This window comes from Neoarius graeffei, chromosome 6 (assembly GCF_027579695.1).
Source record: "Neoarius graeffei isolate fNeoGra1 chromosome 6, fNeoGra1.pri, whole genome shotgun sequence".
NCBI classification, from domain to species: Eukaryota; Metazoa; Chordata; class Actinopteri; order Siluriformes; family Ariidae; genus Neoarius; species Neoarius graeffei.
This window is the reverse complement of record NC_083574.1, coordinates 90,976,115-90,994,083: the sequence shown is the minus strand read 5'-3', so window position 1 is coordinate 90,994,083 and position 17,969 is coordinate 90,976,115. Positions and strand designations below refer to the sequence as shown.

General features: G+C 39.1%; 1 protein-coding gene across 1 annotated transcript; it reads right to left on the bottom strand.

Moving 5' to 3' along the window:
- Positions 1-13,025: 13,025 nt before the first annotated feature.
- On the bottom strand, positions 13,026-17,555 carry LOC132887554 (extracellular calcium-sensing receptor-like). Its single transcript, XM_060923022.1, has 7 exons — positions 17,341-17,555; positions 16,938-17,229; positions 16,067-16,858; positions 15,700-15,927; positions 15,407-15,530; positions 14,766-15,209; positions 13,026-13,492 (listed from the first exon to the last, which is right to left on the bottom strand). The coding sequence occupies exons 1-7, from the start codon at positions 17,553-17,555 to the stop codon at positions 13,026-13,028; spliced, it is 2,562 nt and encodes an 853-aa protein (XP_060779005.1).
- Positions 17,556-17,969: the final 414 nt, after the last annotated feature.

Below are 17,969 nucleotides of genomic sequence, written 5' to 3'. Positions count from 1 at the left end.
ACGCATAAACATAAACATGTACACACACACTAACATACATACATACATACACACACACATATATATATATATGTATATTATTATATATATATATATATATAGGCTGCTAAACAATTTGTAAGTTCTCTAACTGATGCTGGCCCTCTCACATCCCTGGCTATCATGGCCTGTATATAGGCCATTTCCAGTGTAGTCTTGTGTGCAAGATACATTTCCAAACTGGGTTTATCCATCAAACAATTCAATGACTGCCTGTATCATGTCACATAAAAGTTTGTACTCGTTACAGCAATCACATTCAGTGTCAGTTTGTGCTTGGCACACTTTCCACATTGACACAAGATAATTGCTGAACCCTTCAACCTGCTTTCCCAATATTGCACTTGCAAAGCATCACCTACAGTGGTGCTTGAAAGTTTATGAACCCTTTAGAATTTTCTATATTTCTGCATAAATATGACCTAAAACATCATCAGCCTGTTTTGCTGCATCTGGGCCAGGACGGCTTGCCATAATTGATGGAACAATGAATTCTGAATTATACCAGTGAATTCTAAAGGAAAATGTCAGGGCATCTGTCCATGAACTGAATCTCAAAAGAAGGTGAGTCATGCAGCAAGACAATGAACCTAAGCACACAAGTCGTTCTACCAAAGAATGGTTAAAGAAGAATAAAGTTAATGTTCTGGAATGGCCAAGTCAAAGTCCTGACCTTAATCTAATCGAAATGTTGTGGAAGGACCTGAAGCGAGCAGTTCATGTGAGGAAACCCACCAACATCCTAGAGTTGAAGCGGTTCTGTATGGAGGATTGGGCTAAAATTCCTCCAAGCCAGTGTGCAGGACTGATCAACAGTTACTGGAAATGTTTGGTTGCAGTTATTGCTGCACGAGGGGGTCACACCAGATACTGAAAGCAAAGATTCACATACTTTTGCCACTCACAGATATGTAATATTGGATCATTTTCCTCAATTAAAAAAATGACCAAGTATAATATTTTTGTCTCATTAGTTTAACTGGGTTCTCTTTATCTATGTTTAGGACTTGTGTGAAAATCTGATGATGTTTTAGGTCATATTTATGCAGAAATATAGAAAATTCTAAAGGGTTCACAAACTTTCAAGTACCACTGTATTTTATCCTGAGAATCATCTGAAGATTTGCTGCTTAAATAACTTACCAGATGGAGATAGTCCTTTTTCTGAGGTTCATACAGATACTTGGTTTCTCTGCTATCCAAACTGATTGAAGATAATTCTTTTTCACCTGATGAAATCCAGGCTAATAAGTATGTTTACATCACCTACACTTAACTTCCGGTATTTGGCAATTGCGTCACATCCTGGGTGCCATATTGGTTGCCCATGTGCAATAAAGTTTGATGTGCTTATGGACTTTTAAGAGCTTAAACCTACTAATCAGATGGCTGTGCTTGTGTGCAGTTGTTAGGTTTATATAAGTATTAATTCTTGGCCAAGAATTCAGCAAAATTATTCTGTGTCAAAATTATATTAGTTGAAACGACCTTAGGTCCGGCTGGACATTGTTTGGGAACATTTTGTTTATGAAATGTATATTTTGAACAGAGAAGTGTCTGAAGGTCTGTTTTGGTGTCAGATCGACTCACACACACCCTGAAATGGTAGAATTAAAGTTCATGTTTATGTTAATCCATTCAGTTGAAACTTAGGTCATAGCTTCATAAAAGCTATGAAATATACTGAAATATATTGAAATATACTATGGTAGTGATTTGGATCCCATAATTAATGAATGCATTCTGTGATTAATGTTAGTTTTATAGTTTTAGATTAGTTTCATAATGGCATTATAATTATAGTTAAAATCTTGTGATTCTAAGGGTTTTTAGTTTAAAAGCATTAACCTAATTTAGTTAATTAACCTGTTAGTTGTTTAATTGTTCTCTCTCTTTCAGACATATTCTCATTGTTCTTGTGGTTAAGTTGTTCTTATTTTTTATGTTTATTTTCTTATAACGTTCTTTGTTTTAGCATTATTAAAGACATATTGTTATTTGTTATTTTGCTTATGTTGATGAAATCAAGATGTAATTTACTGACTTAACACACATTTATGTGTTAAGGAGTTATGCTAAATTATTAGATCCTTTCTGTGCAAACTAATGTCTTTGACCTTCTCTGAATAGACTCCGTAGACTAGACATTCTGTGTTTAGACATTCCATGCTGATATCTATCTGTACCTTACTGTCATCAGAAATATGTTTTTATATTATGATTGATTCAAGATCATTACACACTCCTACATAGACACACACCCATTACACACACACACACATGAAGACAAAACATAAACACAGAGACACTATAAGACGTTTTCAAAAATGTTTTCATTTTGACGAAGTGACTGTGCGAATAAACTGACATGTGAATCCCTGATTCTGATTGTCTGTTTCTCTCGACCTGATCATTCTTTTCCTCGGCCGAGGGTGGCCCACGAAGGAATCGGGGTCTCTTTCTGGGTGAACCCAACAATTTGGTGTCAGAAGTGGGATACTGCCAACCAGGTGAGTAAATTATTTTAATTTTATAATTGGTTATTGGATTGGTTATTGATTGGTTGCCGCCTGGTTGGTAGTAATTTCAAAAAAAAAAAAGAGACCCATTATAATTCAGGTTGGTAAATCCTCGTGTAGAGGCACGGGACGTTTTGGGGAACCTCGTAGACTTTTTAGACTCTTGTTTACGGGACGAGACGGGGCTGGTAGAGCCACGGGATTGGACTGGTGAACCTCATAATTTGTTTACGGGACGGTGAGCCTCGTGAAGACACTCCATGGGAGAGCTGTCACGAGAAGAGCGCGCTTTTAATCTTTGATTCCTTCGTGCAGCCACCATGGGGGGAAAAATTGTATTATAAAAATTGTATTATATTAATTGTATTATTGTATTAAGGTACCCGGACCCCGAGAAAAAAACCCATGGGATTGGATGTGATTTAGCATTCTACACAGATTCTAGACAATTTGGCCGGCTCAGTTTTGATTTATCCTCATCCAGATATTTGCAATCTCTAGGAGCTGTGTAATGTATCTTTAATTTTTAGCATTTATATAAGGCATTACTGGATATGCACAAAGTAATGAAACAACAAATCAGTACTCTGGACATGAACAGTTAGAACTGTGTTCCTGGTGTGCATAAATGTCAAACCTTTGGTCAATCAAACCTGTATAACCAACTTCCAAAGTCCTTATTCCCTTTATAAAGTCCTTATAAGATGCAAATTAAAATGATTTACCTAAAATTTGAATGATAATTAACAATGATATATCCCAGGTACTTTTTAATAATAAACTTTAAGAATGAATACAAAGCTTCAATGTTTGACAAAAAACTACAAAGTGTAAATGTTATGTGCTCTTTTATCATTGTGGGAATTGATTATAGCTCTAAATAAATATTGAAGTGTTTTTTGTTAAAAAGAATCCGTATAACTTTTTATTATTTGTACGCCCGTATACTATGTTTATTGAATCAAATCCGTATAAAATACGGACATTCTGTATATTGTGCATTTTAATCTCAACGAAAGCTTCACTGAATCGATTCTTTAGAACAAACTCGCATGCGTGTGGATCAATTTACTTGATTCACTCTTGATTCTTAAGAAACAACGGAAACCTTATTTGTATTCCTGTTTTCAAATTGTAAACAATAATCACACTTTCATGCTGCATGAAATTAAAGTCTCAACTTTCCTCAACCCATTACGTGTGCATGAACTCAACAAATGCAGTCCATGCGTCTGTATCGATTCGCTCGATCGAGTCATTTATGTTTCGTCCCAAAAAAGATCCGAATCGTTTGTGAATCTCATCACTGTTAGAAATCCAAGAGAAGAGATCCTCTTCCCTTAATATCATCAGAGGAAAAATCTGCTTCTTAATCAATTAGTTCCAGCGTTTGGTGAGTAGATCATCTGTATTTTATTTTATATTCATTGTGTGTTGATAGTCCGAAACTTGTAACTGGAAAGTTATCAGGAAAGTCACGAGTGGTCTGCGAGGTGATCTCTGAACAGGTCCGCGAGCACTCTACAAGACTATTAATGTGTTTTAATAATTAATAGTGTAGCTATTAATGCAGCTTCATGTCTAGATCTTATAAATGATGAATATGAAGTATGTGACGGCAAAATAACATTATGAGAACTCCAGTTCCCATGATGCTTGTGAACTGGGCATGCGCACTGGATGAAAGAAAAAGCAGCTCTTTTGGGCAATTATGCGTTCAGACCTTAAATAATGAAATAACTGTACAAGCAAATACAACACAAAAACCATTTTTAAAACATTCACTTAAATTAAACAGACATGGTAAAAACAGAAGAAATATATTTAAGGCCAAATCAAATATCACTTTCAGATTTGAAGATATTTATCAGGAATCATTTTTAAAATATTGAGTATTATACCACTTCCTGTTTAAAGGTATAATAAAAAGGCACCAAATTTACCCTACGTGTGAATGGAAATGCTGAAAAGTTTAATGTTTAACCTAATGTTTAATGTTGATCTAAAACATTTTAAAACTGATCGTGTGGCGGTCTAGTGGTTAGGATTCGGCGCTCTCACCGCCGCTGGTGTAGTGGTATTTTTATTAATCATATGTAATTCTAACCTTTAAATATCCTATATACTCCTGTTTCTAACGCGTTTTAGCGAACTTGTCTTGTCTGGGAAGCATGCAATTAGTTCAACAGCGAGCTAACCCGCTTTTTACTTCATTTTTGACATTTTTTGAATAATTGTCGTCCTATTATAATCCATCTCTATAGTCTCTCTGTCTCTTTCTCAGTGAACATTGAGATAAGGGCTCCCAGACTGTTACAGATAGCTATAATATAAACAACTCATGCAAGAACAGCAGGCAAGGACACACAGAAATCTGCAATGGGCAGAGAAAATCATTATTTTTGCCACTTTCTCACAATAATAAATTTAATAAGTAATCTCTTTATATTATTAGGTAAATTCCATATACATAAAGTCAAAATGTCCAAGACAACCAATTCTCATTCTCATTAATACTGTTAATTGAATTAAAAATGTATTTAGTTAACCATAATTTCTTTCAGCAAGAAACAGTTAACAAACGTTTACTTGAATAACTTTTTGTTTATAAATCGGAGACTTGGGTTTATACATTAAGTATTCATTGTCCTTGAACCTTTCCGCACTTAAATTGACATGAAACTACACAAAATCTGATTTAATAAGCAATACCTCTCTCTCTGGATCCATGTCATCCTACAGTCTCTTCTCGAGCAAGGCGTGGAGAGACACTTTACACAAGATTTACGTAAGACTAATGAATTGATTGCTTCTTCTGTAATATCACAGGTTCCTGCCATTAATGATCTCTGTTCTGTTTTTTTTTCCACGCACATGAGGAGATAGCGTTTGGACTCAAGGTTTCATTTGACTCTCCTGCTGTTTTTTTTTTTCAGCTGTAATTCATAACGTGCTCTGTGACCTTCTCCCTCCCTCAGGACTCTGTGGTCTGTGTGTTCTGGTGTCTGCTGAGTCACCAGAAATCTGCCAAGACACTGACACTTGCGCCTGCTCCAACATCTGGCACATAAGGGCTTTAAGGTTTCCAGAACCAAGCTGCAATATTGCATGGACACTTAAGTATTTGAACTTTTGAAGTTTTGAACTTTCTCAAGGCTGTCATTCTAGACACAAAACCTCCTCCACTGCAACATCCTTTGACCTGGACTGACGCTATGGTGGTCGCTTATCACTCCCTCAGAAGCACCCTTTGTTCCGCCCCTGGGTTACCTGCTCACTTCAAGCCCTTCCACCTCTATGCCTGTGGACACCGGGGTACGGCCTCTGGGGAACGTGGGGGGGGGAATGCATCATTGTGCGTTTTTATCCAAAACATTAGACATTGTTGCTCAAGGCTTACCTGTGCATCTGGGGGCTGTCTCCACATGTGCTTTGATGGTTTGATGGTAAAATTTACAGACCCATTAAATTAATTAATCAGTAATTTAATGGATAATTAAATTAACATATGACTATTTATTCTCTGTTCTACTAACAATCTCGAAGTTCGTGTCACATCCTCTTTTGATAATGTAGGTCACGCTCTCTCACGCCTCCTTAATTCTCGGGATGATACTTGGGATGACTGAAATTGTCTGTCTAAAAATCGTACATACTACTAGTATCAGGTCTGATCTCTTCCCTCCAGCCCTCTAGGGATCTTTGTTTTGATGGTTCTTGTTCTAAACCCTCAGACAGTTCTTGTTTTATAATTTATAATATTATCACACCTCTGTGGTTATTCTGTGTTCAATCAATATCAGCCTGATATTCTGCATGAGACATACGCGCTTTCTTTCTCATTTGATTTTTGTCATCTTGATTGTGGACAAATTCTCTAAATGGGTAGAAGTTTTTCCCTGTTTTCGAGAGAACACGAAGGTAGTTACTCGTTTTAATTTTATTTATAAGTGCCTTTCAAGGTACCTAAGAACACTGGACAGTAAAAAAGAAAGACAAACAATAAAAGCAGAACAACAAAACAACTACAATAAAATAATAAGAAATCAATAATAATAATTATTGTTATAGTTATGGGGTTTCAAATGCCATAGACTCAGACAAGGGTACCCGTTTTACCTCAAAAGTCACACAAAACCTTTGTAAGTATCTCTAAACTAAACTGTAAGTCACATTCCTAAATCCTCTGGTATCGTAGAACGTACTAATCGAACATTGAAAGACAAATTAATTAAGGTCATGCAGGACACAGGTTTGGTTCTGTAATCCATAATTCATTCTGGCTGAAATTCGTGTGACACCAAGAAATTATTCTCCCCTGGAAGAACTCCGGCTCCAGGTACCTCTGATTTGAAAATGCATATGGAGGAGTATTCTGCAGCCCTTATAGATAAGTTGCATAAAATTTGTACCAAGGTCAATAATACAATATCTCCACCACACACCCCTTTCACGTGGGAGACAGGTGCTGGTGTGACTTTTTTAAAGTAATGATTTGGACAATTGGGAAAACAATATAATGGGCCTGCAGACATAGTTGCCATTACTTTTGCTGCTGTTTTAACTGATCTTTTTCCACAGTGGATCCATGCCACTCGATTGAAGAAGGCTCCATAACAAAGTTGTGTTACAATAACAAGTTTGCTGCTATTAACGCTTTTTGTGTCCCTATCTAGTCTCTTTCTGGCCAGTTTTCTCTCTCTCTCTCTATTTCTAAGCTCTACGCAGATTCGACTGAGAATCCTCAAGACGTTGCGAACAAAGAGGGGAAGAGATCTTGCGCCCCATTTGGAACCAATCATCCTCACTACAACCATGACAGTCCTCATCACGGGTTTCGTGGCTTCATTGTTGCTCGGGGCAGGGCTACCCGCCCGAGCCTTCGTGACTGCTTCATTGCTCGGAGCAGGGTTACCCGCTCGAGCTGGACTTCATTGCTCGGAGCAGGGTTACCCGCTCGAGCTGGACTTCGAGACAACATCTTCTGGACTAACTTCGCTAACTGGACTGCACAAGCGCACACCACACGAATGTGTTATGTCTTTCATCTGATGCCGTTTTCTACTATTATTACACATCTCTATGCTCTGAAACTCTGTATTCTTACAGGACTCTGATCTCACTATAGGTCGATATGCCTTCTAATTTCATTTTTCCCTCACTGTTTTAGAACAAATTACTCTGAAGGAAGTAGCGTGTATCTGGGAATTAAGAGGTTTTGAGTTTCTCTAAGCTCCGGTGAGGTGGGACGAGGGCTGATTGGGCATGCCCGCCCTCTGAGCACCAATATACGTCAAGAAGGGCAAAGATTAACTCAGAATTAATGCTCGATATAATCACATATATGATCATGAGGTGATAATGATCAAATAGGATGCTAGGATTTGATAATAGTGATACTATTATCAAAGGGGGGGATTGTTAGGTTTATATAAGTATTAATTCTTGGCCAATAATTCAGCAAAATTATTCTGTGTCAAAATTATATTAGTTGAAACGACCTTAGGTCCAGCTGGACATTGTTTGGGAACATTTTGTTTATGAAATGTGTATTTTGAACAGAGAAGTGTCTGAAGGTCTGTTTTAGTGTCAGATCGACCCACACACACTCTGAAATGGTAGAATTAAAGTTCATGTTTATGTTAATCCATTCAGTTGAAACTTAGGTCATAGCTTCATAAAAGCTATGAAATATACTGAAATATATTGAAATATACTATGGTAGTCAGTTGGATCCCATAATTAATGAATGCATTCCATGATTAATGTTAGTTTTATAGTTTTAGATTAGTTTCATAATGACATTATAATTATAGTTAAGATCTTATGATTCTAAGGGTTTTTAGTTTAAAAGCATTAACCTAATTTAGTTATGAGTTTAATCCTGTTAGTTGTTTAATTGTTCTCTCTCTTTCAGACATATTCTCATTGTTCTTGTGTTTAAGTTGTTCTTATTTTTTATGTTTATTTTCTTATAACATTCTTTGTTTTAGACATATTGTTATTTGTTATTTTGCTTATGTTGATGAAATCAAGATGTAATTTACTGACTTAACACACATTTATGTGTTAAGGAGTTATGTTAAATTATTAGATCCTTTCTGTGCAAACTAATGTCTTTGACCTTCTCTGAATAGACTCCGTAGACTAGACATTCTGTGTTTAGACATTCCATGCTGATATCTATCTGTACCTTACTGTCATCAGAAATGTTTATATATTATGATTGATTCAAGATCATTACACACTTCCACATAGACACACACCCATTACACACACACACATGAAGACAAAACATAAACACAGAAACACTATAAGACTTTTCAAATATGTTTTCATTTTGACGAAGTGACTGTGCGAATAAACTGACATGTGAATCTCTGATTCTGATTGTCTGTTTCTCTCGACCTGATCATTCTCATCCTCGGCCGAGGGTGGCCCACGAAGGAATCGGGGTCTCTTTCTGGGTGAACCCAACAGGTACTTTTGGTGCTTTATAGGTATTAGTTGAAAGCAAAGGTGTTTGGCACCTGCAAGGCCTGTCGCACCTCTACCAATGCCAGTGGGCCAGCTGCAGGGTCATCAGCTGGGCACCACCTCTCACAAAGGTTTCACCCCTTTGATCCCAGAACATCTCTGGGTGGTGGGGCTGTGGGAGGGACATCTCCCTACCACCACCTGCGGCTGGCCCTAAGATCCTTGGTTCCCCCACTTTGGGTCTTTCTTTCTAAGCCATAGCCAGAAGCTACTTTTCTCCATCTCCTCAGCCAGTTCCTTGAGTGCCCTCTTTTGCCTGGACCCAGTGACTCCAAGAACTAACAGTAGCTGCTGCATAGATTTTCCAACGAAGCCTCTGCATCCAACTTCCACAGGGTAGGTGCATGCTTTCCAATGTGCTTCTATGCATGATGCAGCAAGCTCACTGAACTTATCCTTTTTTTCTCTCAGATGCTGTCTCCATAGCCTCTTCCCATGGCACAGTGAGTTTTGCCATGATTACTGTTTTGGTGGAGATTGTCCTGTGGTCTATGTCTGGCCGTAAGGAGGTTGTGGTTATTTCAGGTAGAAACTTCAGTTGTTGGGCCAGGTCAACCCTCATGTGCCACTCTCTCCAGGTGTCAGTACAGACCATTCTTTCTCTTTGGTGTTTTCAGCTTTTTTCTCCTTGCCTGATGAAGTGGATCTGTGGTTTGGAGGATGATGGGCTTGTCTTGTTGGCATCAACCCCACATTTCTCCAAGACCTCTGCCAGTTTTTGCAACACTTAATCATGACACCACCTGTGTCAGCTCTGTGTCAAGCCTGATTTGCAGCCAGTTAGAATGTGCTGTAAACTGGGATTATGGATGTCACATGTTTTGTAGTTTGTTTCTGAGCCATACCACAGATGTACATTCTACAGACTTGGGAGGGTATCATATGAGGACCTGATGAGAAAACTCAGTCTTGCCTGTGGAATCTTCCACATGTCAGCCCAAGTTATAGCCCTATTGGTGATTGCCTCCAAGTTTGTCAATTTTCCTTGTTTTTGCTGGCTCACTGCCTTGATTTTATATGCCTCATTCTCCATTCTGACCACTTCTGAGACCAACAGATCTTTTCCTTCCTTTTTTTGAGGCTTTAGACCATGTTTTGGGAGCTGGTGCCCAACCCAACCTTGCCCTGCCTTGGTGCAACCACCCAACTATCTCTTGATGATGTAAATGACTGATTGCCTGGTTGACAGCTTGTTCAGCCATCCATCTGTGCCCTGTTCAAACTGAAGCCTTGGCTTTTTGTACAACTGGATCAGGTGAGTCTCTCAGCTTGAACACGAGCCTCACTTTCTCCAGTTTATAGCCAAAGTTTAGTGATCTCAGTGGTAGCTGGAGTGTGTGTGTTTTTTTTTTTTTTTTTCCAAACAGGGCCGCATCTGAGAGGCAGCAAGGTAGACCTAGCCATTTGCAGATATAGTTATTGGCGTTCGAGTCCATCCTCTGTGGTGTTGATGAAGAGATCTTGCATACCTTCAGTGGCCACATCAGATGATGATAGAAGGTGAATTGGTAGCACCAGACCTTGAATTTTCTAAGGAGATGGCTTTAGTCTATCTTCCCCAAGCCTTCTGAGAGTTCTGTCAAGACCAAGTGAGCCATATACTTATCTGTGATGTCAGCAGTGTAGAGCCTCCAAAGACTTCACACTGGCTGCTCTGCCAACAGTGGGAAGTTTTATCTGTCAATATAGAAGGACATGTTACCAGTCCTGGCTCCTTTACAGATTGATAGGCTCCAAGACTTGGCAGGTTTGATTTTCATCCTTGCCCAGCTGAGGAGCTCCTCCAGTCTTTTGAAAAGTCATGTAGTGCAAGCAGCTGTTTGTAGAAGTGTAGTGACATCATCCAGGTAGCTTCTTAAGGCAGGTAGGTGCTGCCCTGATTGGGATTTCACACCTTGGGACATCTGTCTTACACCAATCAAAGTGATTTCAAAGGCTGTTGTGAACAGGATGGGTGAGATCAAACAACCCATTGCTATGCCTTTCTAGAGCTGCTGCCAGCCAGTTGTGATTTCTTGAGTTGTGTAGAAGGCATAGAAGTTGCTGAAGTGGGCAGAGACCAAGTTTTTGATACAGGTTGGTATGTGGAAAAAACTGAGAGTGAAGGTGATGAGCTGGTGTGGAACAGATCCATTACCAGGTCCAACTAAACTACATGGAGATCTGGTTTATTGTGTTTAGCTGTTTGGATTTGTTCCCAAATCATGGTGGAGTGTTCAACACAGCCAGGAAACCCTGGGACCCCTGACTTCTGACAGCTGGTGTCAATGTAGCTGTTGGTCAGTAGATAGTTGGTCATGCATCTCGCTATGACTGTGAAGAATATCTTCCCTTCCATGTTAAGTAGGGCACTGCCTCGAAACTGGTTGATGTTCCAGGAATATTTCTCCTTTGGGATGAAAGTGGTTAGAGCTGTACTCCATGCTGATGGGATAGATTGAGTTTCCCAGGCAACTCTTATTAAAGGGATCCTAGAAGAACATGCTAGCACATGCTTTTTCCTTCCTGCTCCTGTGTTTCTGAATCCACTCAGCTCTCCTCAGGTGTGCTAGTCTGGATTTCAGCTGATCCCAGAGAGCTTTTAAACCCTCTTTCTCCTGAATTTGGGCTTTCCTCCATAGTTTTTCTTTCTTTTTTTAAGAGTAGCTGTCTTTCCTTTCCCAGCTTAAGGATTTCACCCTCTCAACTTTTTTTGAGTGTGTTTCAGGCATCAAATTCTAACATTGTTTATATTTACAAAATACAATTAAGTGGGTCAGTAAACCTATTGAAAATCTTTTCTTTTTACTTTTGTCAGTTAAATAAAGGTTCACATGAATTAACAAATCACAAATTTTTGTTTTTATTGCATTTTGGAAAATATCCCAACTTTTCTGGAAATGATGTTAGTAGTTTCTCAAAGTGTTTGTCTTGTGTATACAAGAAATGTGTGTGCTGCCCCTCTTACCAATGACACCATTCCCCCCAATATCAGTTGACAGCCAAATGCTCCCTGTTTTCAATGTCATGGTTCAGTTCACTGGAAGTCAGCTTTCTTGTAAAGAAGGCACTGTAGTATATTTTGCTGAAGACACTTGATGGTGGGACAGATCAGCCCTGATACTTTCCTAAAATGAAGGGTACGGTAGCTGGGAACAAGGTGTTTTAACATAGGAACTCTGGGTGGAGAATGTGCAGACTGTCTGAGGGCTCCAAAAAACAATTCTTAAACCCAAGGGATATGAGGGGCATTGGCTAGAAAACAAAAATTCTTGCTAAACTGGCAGCAAATATTGGCAGTAACTTGAACCTCTGAAGGCACTGAATGCCCTAGAGTTTTTGGAATTCAAAAGCTAGTATTCAAAAGCTGTGAATTAAATCCAAGAAATGCTGTGTAATTTGGTGATAGATTTGGAGATATTTGGTCTTAAATTATATTGTATAGGCATATAACCATATACAGTACAACATTCTGTCAGCTGCTCAGTCCATGCTTAAAATGTTTCAGAAATACAGCTTTTTTGTTTGTTTGTTTGTTTGTTTGTTTGCTTGTTTGTTTGCTTGTTTAAATGGGACAATAGTGATCATGCTAGTTCCAGTTTTATAATAATGGTCCTGAAATGGTTTATGTTGGCAAGACCAAACTGCAGATCAGCATAAAGTTCTAAGGCTCCAGAATGTACATTTGGCAAAGTAAAAATATTTTATGTGTAAAGTAAATAATAGTAGCAGTAAGAATCTTATCATTCTAGAAAACACATTTTAGTTATGTACTTAATGTGTACCTAATATGAGGGAACCAAACATTTGTCTGAGCTATGAATTGAAAGTGGTAAAATATGAACAATGCTTAATTAAAATAGATATAAATGGACAGAAGGAGGGCCTTCACACACACACACACACACACACACACACACACACCAAAAAAGAAAAAGGAAAATATTTCTCCTAAGATTTTGAGGCATTCTTCCCCATCATATGACTTTTAGAATTCTTTTCTGGTTTTAGTAAAATTATATAACATTTTGGAAGAAATATGCAAAACAGTAAAGCAAAGCTTGAAGCCAAAATAGCAAATATCTCCACAGCTACAGTAAATTTTCCAGGAGAACTGACATAAGCTGGAATAAAAGTGATCCATACGGCACAGAATATGAGCATACTGAATGTGATGAATTTTGCTTCATTAAAATTATCAGGCAACTTTCGGGCTAAAAAAGCTAAAATAAAACATAAAAGAGCCAAAAATCCTATATAACCCAAAATGGCCCAGAAACCTATGGTTGAGCCCAAATCACATTCGAGAATGATCTTTTCCTTATAGTGTTTTAGATTCTTGAAGGGGAAAGGAGGGGATATTGACAACCAAAGCACACAAATAAGGACCTGTATGAGAGTGAAAGCAAGAACACTAATGCCGCTTTTCCACTACAAACGCGGCTGAGCCGTGCCGTGCCGAGTCGAGCTGAGTCGGGCTGAGCGGGGCTATTGAAGTTGCATTTCGACTACAACCGCGCTGAACCGCGCTGAACCGTGCTGGCTGGAAGTGGGTGGACACATTGGGTGGAGTTAGCGAAAGTGGGTGGACGTCATGTGATGTCGTTAAGCAGCGCAAACAGTGACATCAGTGACAGTGGCGGAACAAGTCAGAGCCGGGCCGGGGGCGGGGCAAATGACCGGGCCCTTTATTAAAGCTTATCATAACATCATTTTAGGCTACAAAATGTCCGCAACTGCGGTGTTTACCAATTTCAACACTACCGGGTGCAACTATGTTATTTAGTACATCAAGTCCTTCAAACGAACATGTAACTCAGAAACAAAAAACATTAGGATACTGTACATGGCTCATAATAAAACATCAATAGCCTATACTGCGCACATTATTTGAAGGGCATACGAATGAGCGCTCAGAGTGGTGACAGGAAGAGTCAGAAATAAAAGGAGGGCGGTGCAAACCTCACTGAATGCACTGTGTTTACCAATTTCAACACTCCGGGGTGCAACTATGTTAGTTTGTACATTAAGTCCTTCAAACGAACATGTAACTCAGAAACAAAAAAACATTAGGCGACATACTGCACATGGCTCATAATAAAACATCAATAGCCTACTGCGCGCATTATTTGAAGGGCATACGGCGAGCCTTGCGCTCCGTGAACTCGTCCACGATGCTCTGTATGTCACTGATTCAGTGAGCTTTTAAGCGGTAGTCTCACGACCCGAATAGTAAACAATAAACATGGAGGACATGGAGTCGTTAGTGTTGCTGGTCTTGGTGCTGTGGCTTGTTGTCACCGACAACGCGGACAGATACTGGCAAGAGCGTATAGATGAGGCGAGGCGCATAAGGCTTCAGAAATTCTCGTAATTCGTAATTATTCTTCTTCCGGGTTTGCAGTGTTTACAGATCCCAGCGCGCTCGCGGGGCGTGTGTGGGCATGTGAGGACACGCCTCCTCACCAATCAGTGCACAGGGGAGTGTCTGCTCACGCCTCCAGCCTCAGTCGGCACGGTTTGGCTCGCTTCAGCCCCACTCCAAAACGGTGCGAGTTTTAGGGGCTAAGCAGGGCTGAAACGAGCTGAGTCGTGCTGGTTTTTGGTAGTCGAAACGCGAGCCGTGTCGGGCTGAAGTGAGCTGAAGCGAGCTGAAGTGAGCTGAAAAAGGGTAGTGGAAAAGGGCCATAAGTCTCTGCTGTGGAGGCCCAAACCATTTCATGACATTACTGCCTGGAAGTGTTGCCCTGAAGGCCATTAACACTACTATTGTTTTCCCCAGAACACAGGAGATGCAGAGCACAAATGTAATCCCAAACGCTGTGTGGCGCAACATACAGGACCAATCAGAAGGTTGACCAATGAAAGTAAGTGAACAAAGGAAACACAGAGCCAATGAGAAGAGCAATAGAAAGCTCAGCTCAGAGTTGTTGGCCTTGACTATTGGGGTATTTTTATATTTAAAGAATATGATTGTGATTATTACAGTCATAAATGTGCCAATAACAGAAACAGCTGTTAGTAAAATTCCCATAATTTCATCATAGGACAGATATTCGATTTCCTTCTTTACACATTCATTCCTTTGTGGATTTGACCAGTAATCTTGTTGGCAGTGATCACAAGCAATAGAATCTGTAACAGAGTTAGAGCACATTACATTGTATAAAACTGTGGCATAATTTAGAAATTAAAAAAAAAAAAAACTACTGTCTCCAAGATAGAAAATATACATGAAAAAAAATGTTATATATATATATATATATATATATATATATATATATATATATATGCACCTTCCCATCATTACCTGATGATGCATTCCCTTTTACCTGTCATGTTACTGATCTCTCTTTCAGCACATGGTATGCAGTCAAAACAGCAGACAGGCTTCCCTTTCTGCGCAGCCTTCCTTGTGCCAGGAGGACAACTCTCACTGCACACAGATATTGGTACCTGTAATCCAGGAGAAACATGAAATTACTTCCAAAATAATGTTTCATACTTGAATTGATGGTTTTTACAGATGAGATTTTTTTCAAATACATCCTTTATACAAGTAACTAAAAAGAGAAAAGCTATTTTGATTATTGAGTCCCATACACTTTTTATTGCCTGTACACACCATTTTTGCATCTTGTGCCCATGTAACTGAGGTCATGTTTACATTTAATCGATCATGAACAGGAAGGGATGAGTCATAGAGACCAACAGTGACAAATTCATGTTGGTTTTCCTTACTTGTTTGCCAGTTTATTACTTCATATTTTGCAGCAGGGTCACCATTTATATCAAAATACACTTCTTCTCCCTCTCTAGTTTCAAAATGCACTCTTTTGAGGTGCTCTAGAAACTATTGAAATGGATTAAAAGAAAAATAGATTCAAAAGGGGAGACAGTATGAAGCCTTTATGCATTTGTATACTTTTTTGAAGTGTTAGGTGTGTGACAAAGTGCTTTGGTCTAATGATTAAAAGATGGCCTTAACTCACTGTAAGGGGATCAGGTTGCTCCTTTGTCGGACATGTTTCCTCACAACCAAGAAGGCCATGCAGGGTGTGGGCAACAGCATATACCCCCTTATAGACATTATTGAAAATAGGCAACAGTGACATGTCTGTGAATGTGTTTTCTATGTCAGACAGTTTCTCACTGCCTGTGCAAATTTTTGTATCTACTGAATTATTCTGAGTAGTGTATTTACACTTAAACATAGCCTCCCAGAATTTAATAAAAATTTCACTTCCTGCAGATTTTAGTGGATTTATATCCAGAACAAATTCCTTCAGACCCATCACCTCTGTTTGGGGGATAGCTAGCCCTATGGCTCCTTGCAGAATATTGTGCTTGTCCAATGTGACTGCAGCAGAATCAGAGATCCAGCCCTCAGTTCCCACCCACTGATATCCAGTGATGTTGTGCTCAAAAAACACATGGAGCAAGAGCTCCAAGTCCCAATGAGCAAGAAATGCCACGATCACTCGAGAAGTGGATCTTTTGATTTGCTCCACAATTCTATGCACTTTTTCTTGTGAGTAGGTTCTAAAAACTGGAAGAGAATATTCCAAGCAGATACCCAGTTGTTTTGCAATTTTAGAGAAAGTGGCCATCCCACTGTTCCCATAATCATCATCAGTTCTTAATGCTCCCACCCAGGTCCAACCAAAGTGTTTGACCATTTCTGCCAGTGCTCTGCTCTGATGATAATCACTTGGAATAGTGCGCAGAAATGAGGGATATTTCTTTTTGTCACTGAGACACTCGCAAGTAGCATAGTGACTGATCTAGACAAATTGAAGAATGAAAAGCATGAAAAAATACATCCCACAAAAACAGAACACTACTAATTGCATAAATACTTACAATAGGGATGCTAAATGGGCCAATACTCTTTGCAATGGCCATGCTCGGTGAGGAGGCTGTGTCTCCTATTATGGCTTGTACCTGGGCTGGCTTTGTACAGATCTCATTTGATTCTGATTTCTCATCTCCATTAATAAGTTCCATTGCCACTTTTACCCCCCTTGTCATAGAACTACATGTATCATAGATTTTGTAACCCAGTGAAACTCCAGGCAGCAATGACGAACTGTTGTTGATCTCTTCTACTGCAAATATCAAAGCCTGTGAATACTGGAAGGCTCTCAATTCAAGACTAAACAAATGAAAACACAGAGACAGCCAGAGACAGTGTAGTACAAAACATTAGACATTGCTTCTTTTTGTGCCAATAATGCCACTGATGTGATGCACTGATGCTGCTTACCTCATGCATTTTAGTGGAGGTGGCATCGACGCATAGGATAAGTCTCTGATTTCCCAACTGCTGTGAAAGGGGAAAATCCCTCCAACAATAATATCACCATTTTTCCATAACTGTGGGTATACTGGCTCTCCTTGCAGGCTACATGTACTCTCATTAGCTGTGGAAAAATTTATCATGGCTAGTACCACATGTAGGAATGTAAAGACAGGCTCCATGCATCTAAAAGTGTTCATTTAGAGATTGCATGTGCTCGGAACAAAGACTCAACTAGATGAAGAGGAAAGATTTCTGGTATTTTTACAGTTGGAAATACAAACCCTCTCATGTAATGTTACACTAGTGGGACTCAGTTATTGGAGGTGTGCCAATGGAAATTATTGTTTTATCTTTGGGTTTTGGTTTACACAAGCAGAAAGTGACCACTTTTATTTATTAGCCCTATAATTTATATTTAAAGAAAGATTTATCTGAAAAAGGCCATCTTTTAGGGGATGATTTTTTTTCTCACTTTTATTTCACTGGTTTGCATCGTCAAGTACTGGTATTGGGCCACAGCATTTAAAGTGGGCTTTTTGAACTTTTTAATCAGACTGTTTGTATTGAGCTTTAAAATGACCAGTGCTCATAAA

Coding starts and splice junctions, on each gene's coding strand:
- LOC132887554 (XM_060923022.1), bottom strand. CDS start 17,555: ATGGAGCCTGTCTTTACATTCCTACATGTGGTACTAGCCATGATAAAT. Junction 17,230..17,340: donor CCTCCACTAAAATGCATGAG/GTAAGCAGCATC, acceptor TCATTTGTTTAG/TCTTGAATTGAGAGCCTTCC. Junction 13,493..14,765: donor TGGGCCTCCACAGCAGAGAC/TTATGGCCCTTT, acceptor GGAAAAGCGGCA/TTAGTGTTCTTGCTTTCACT.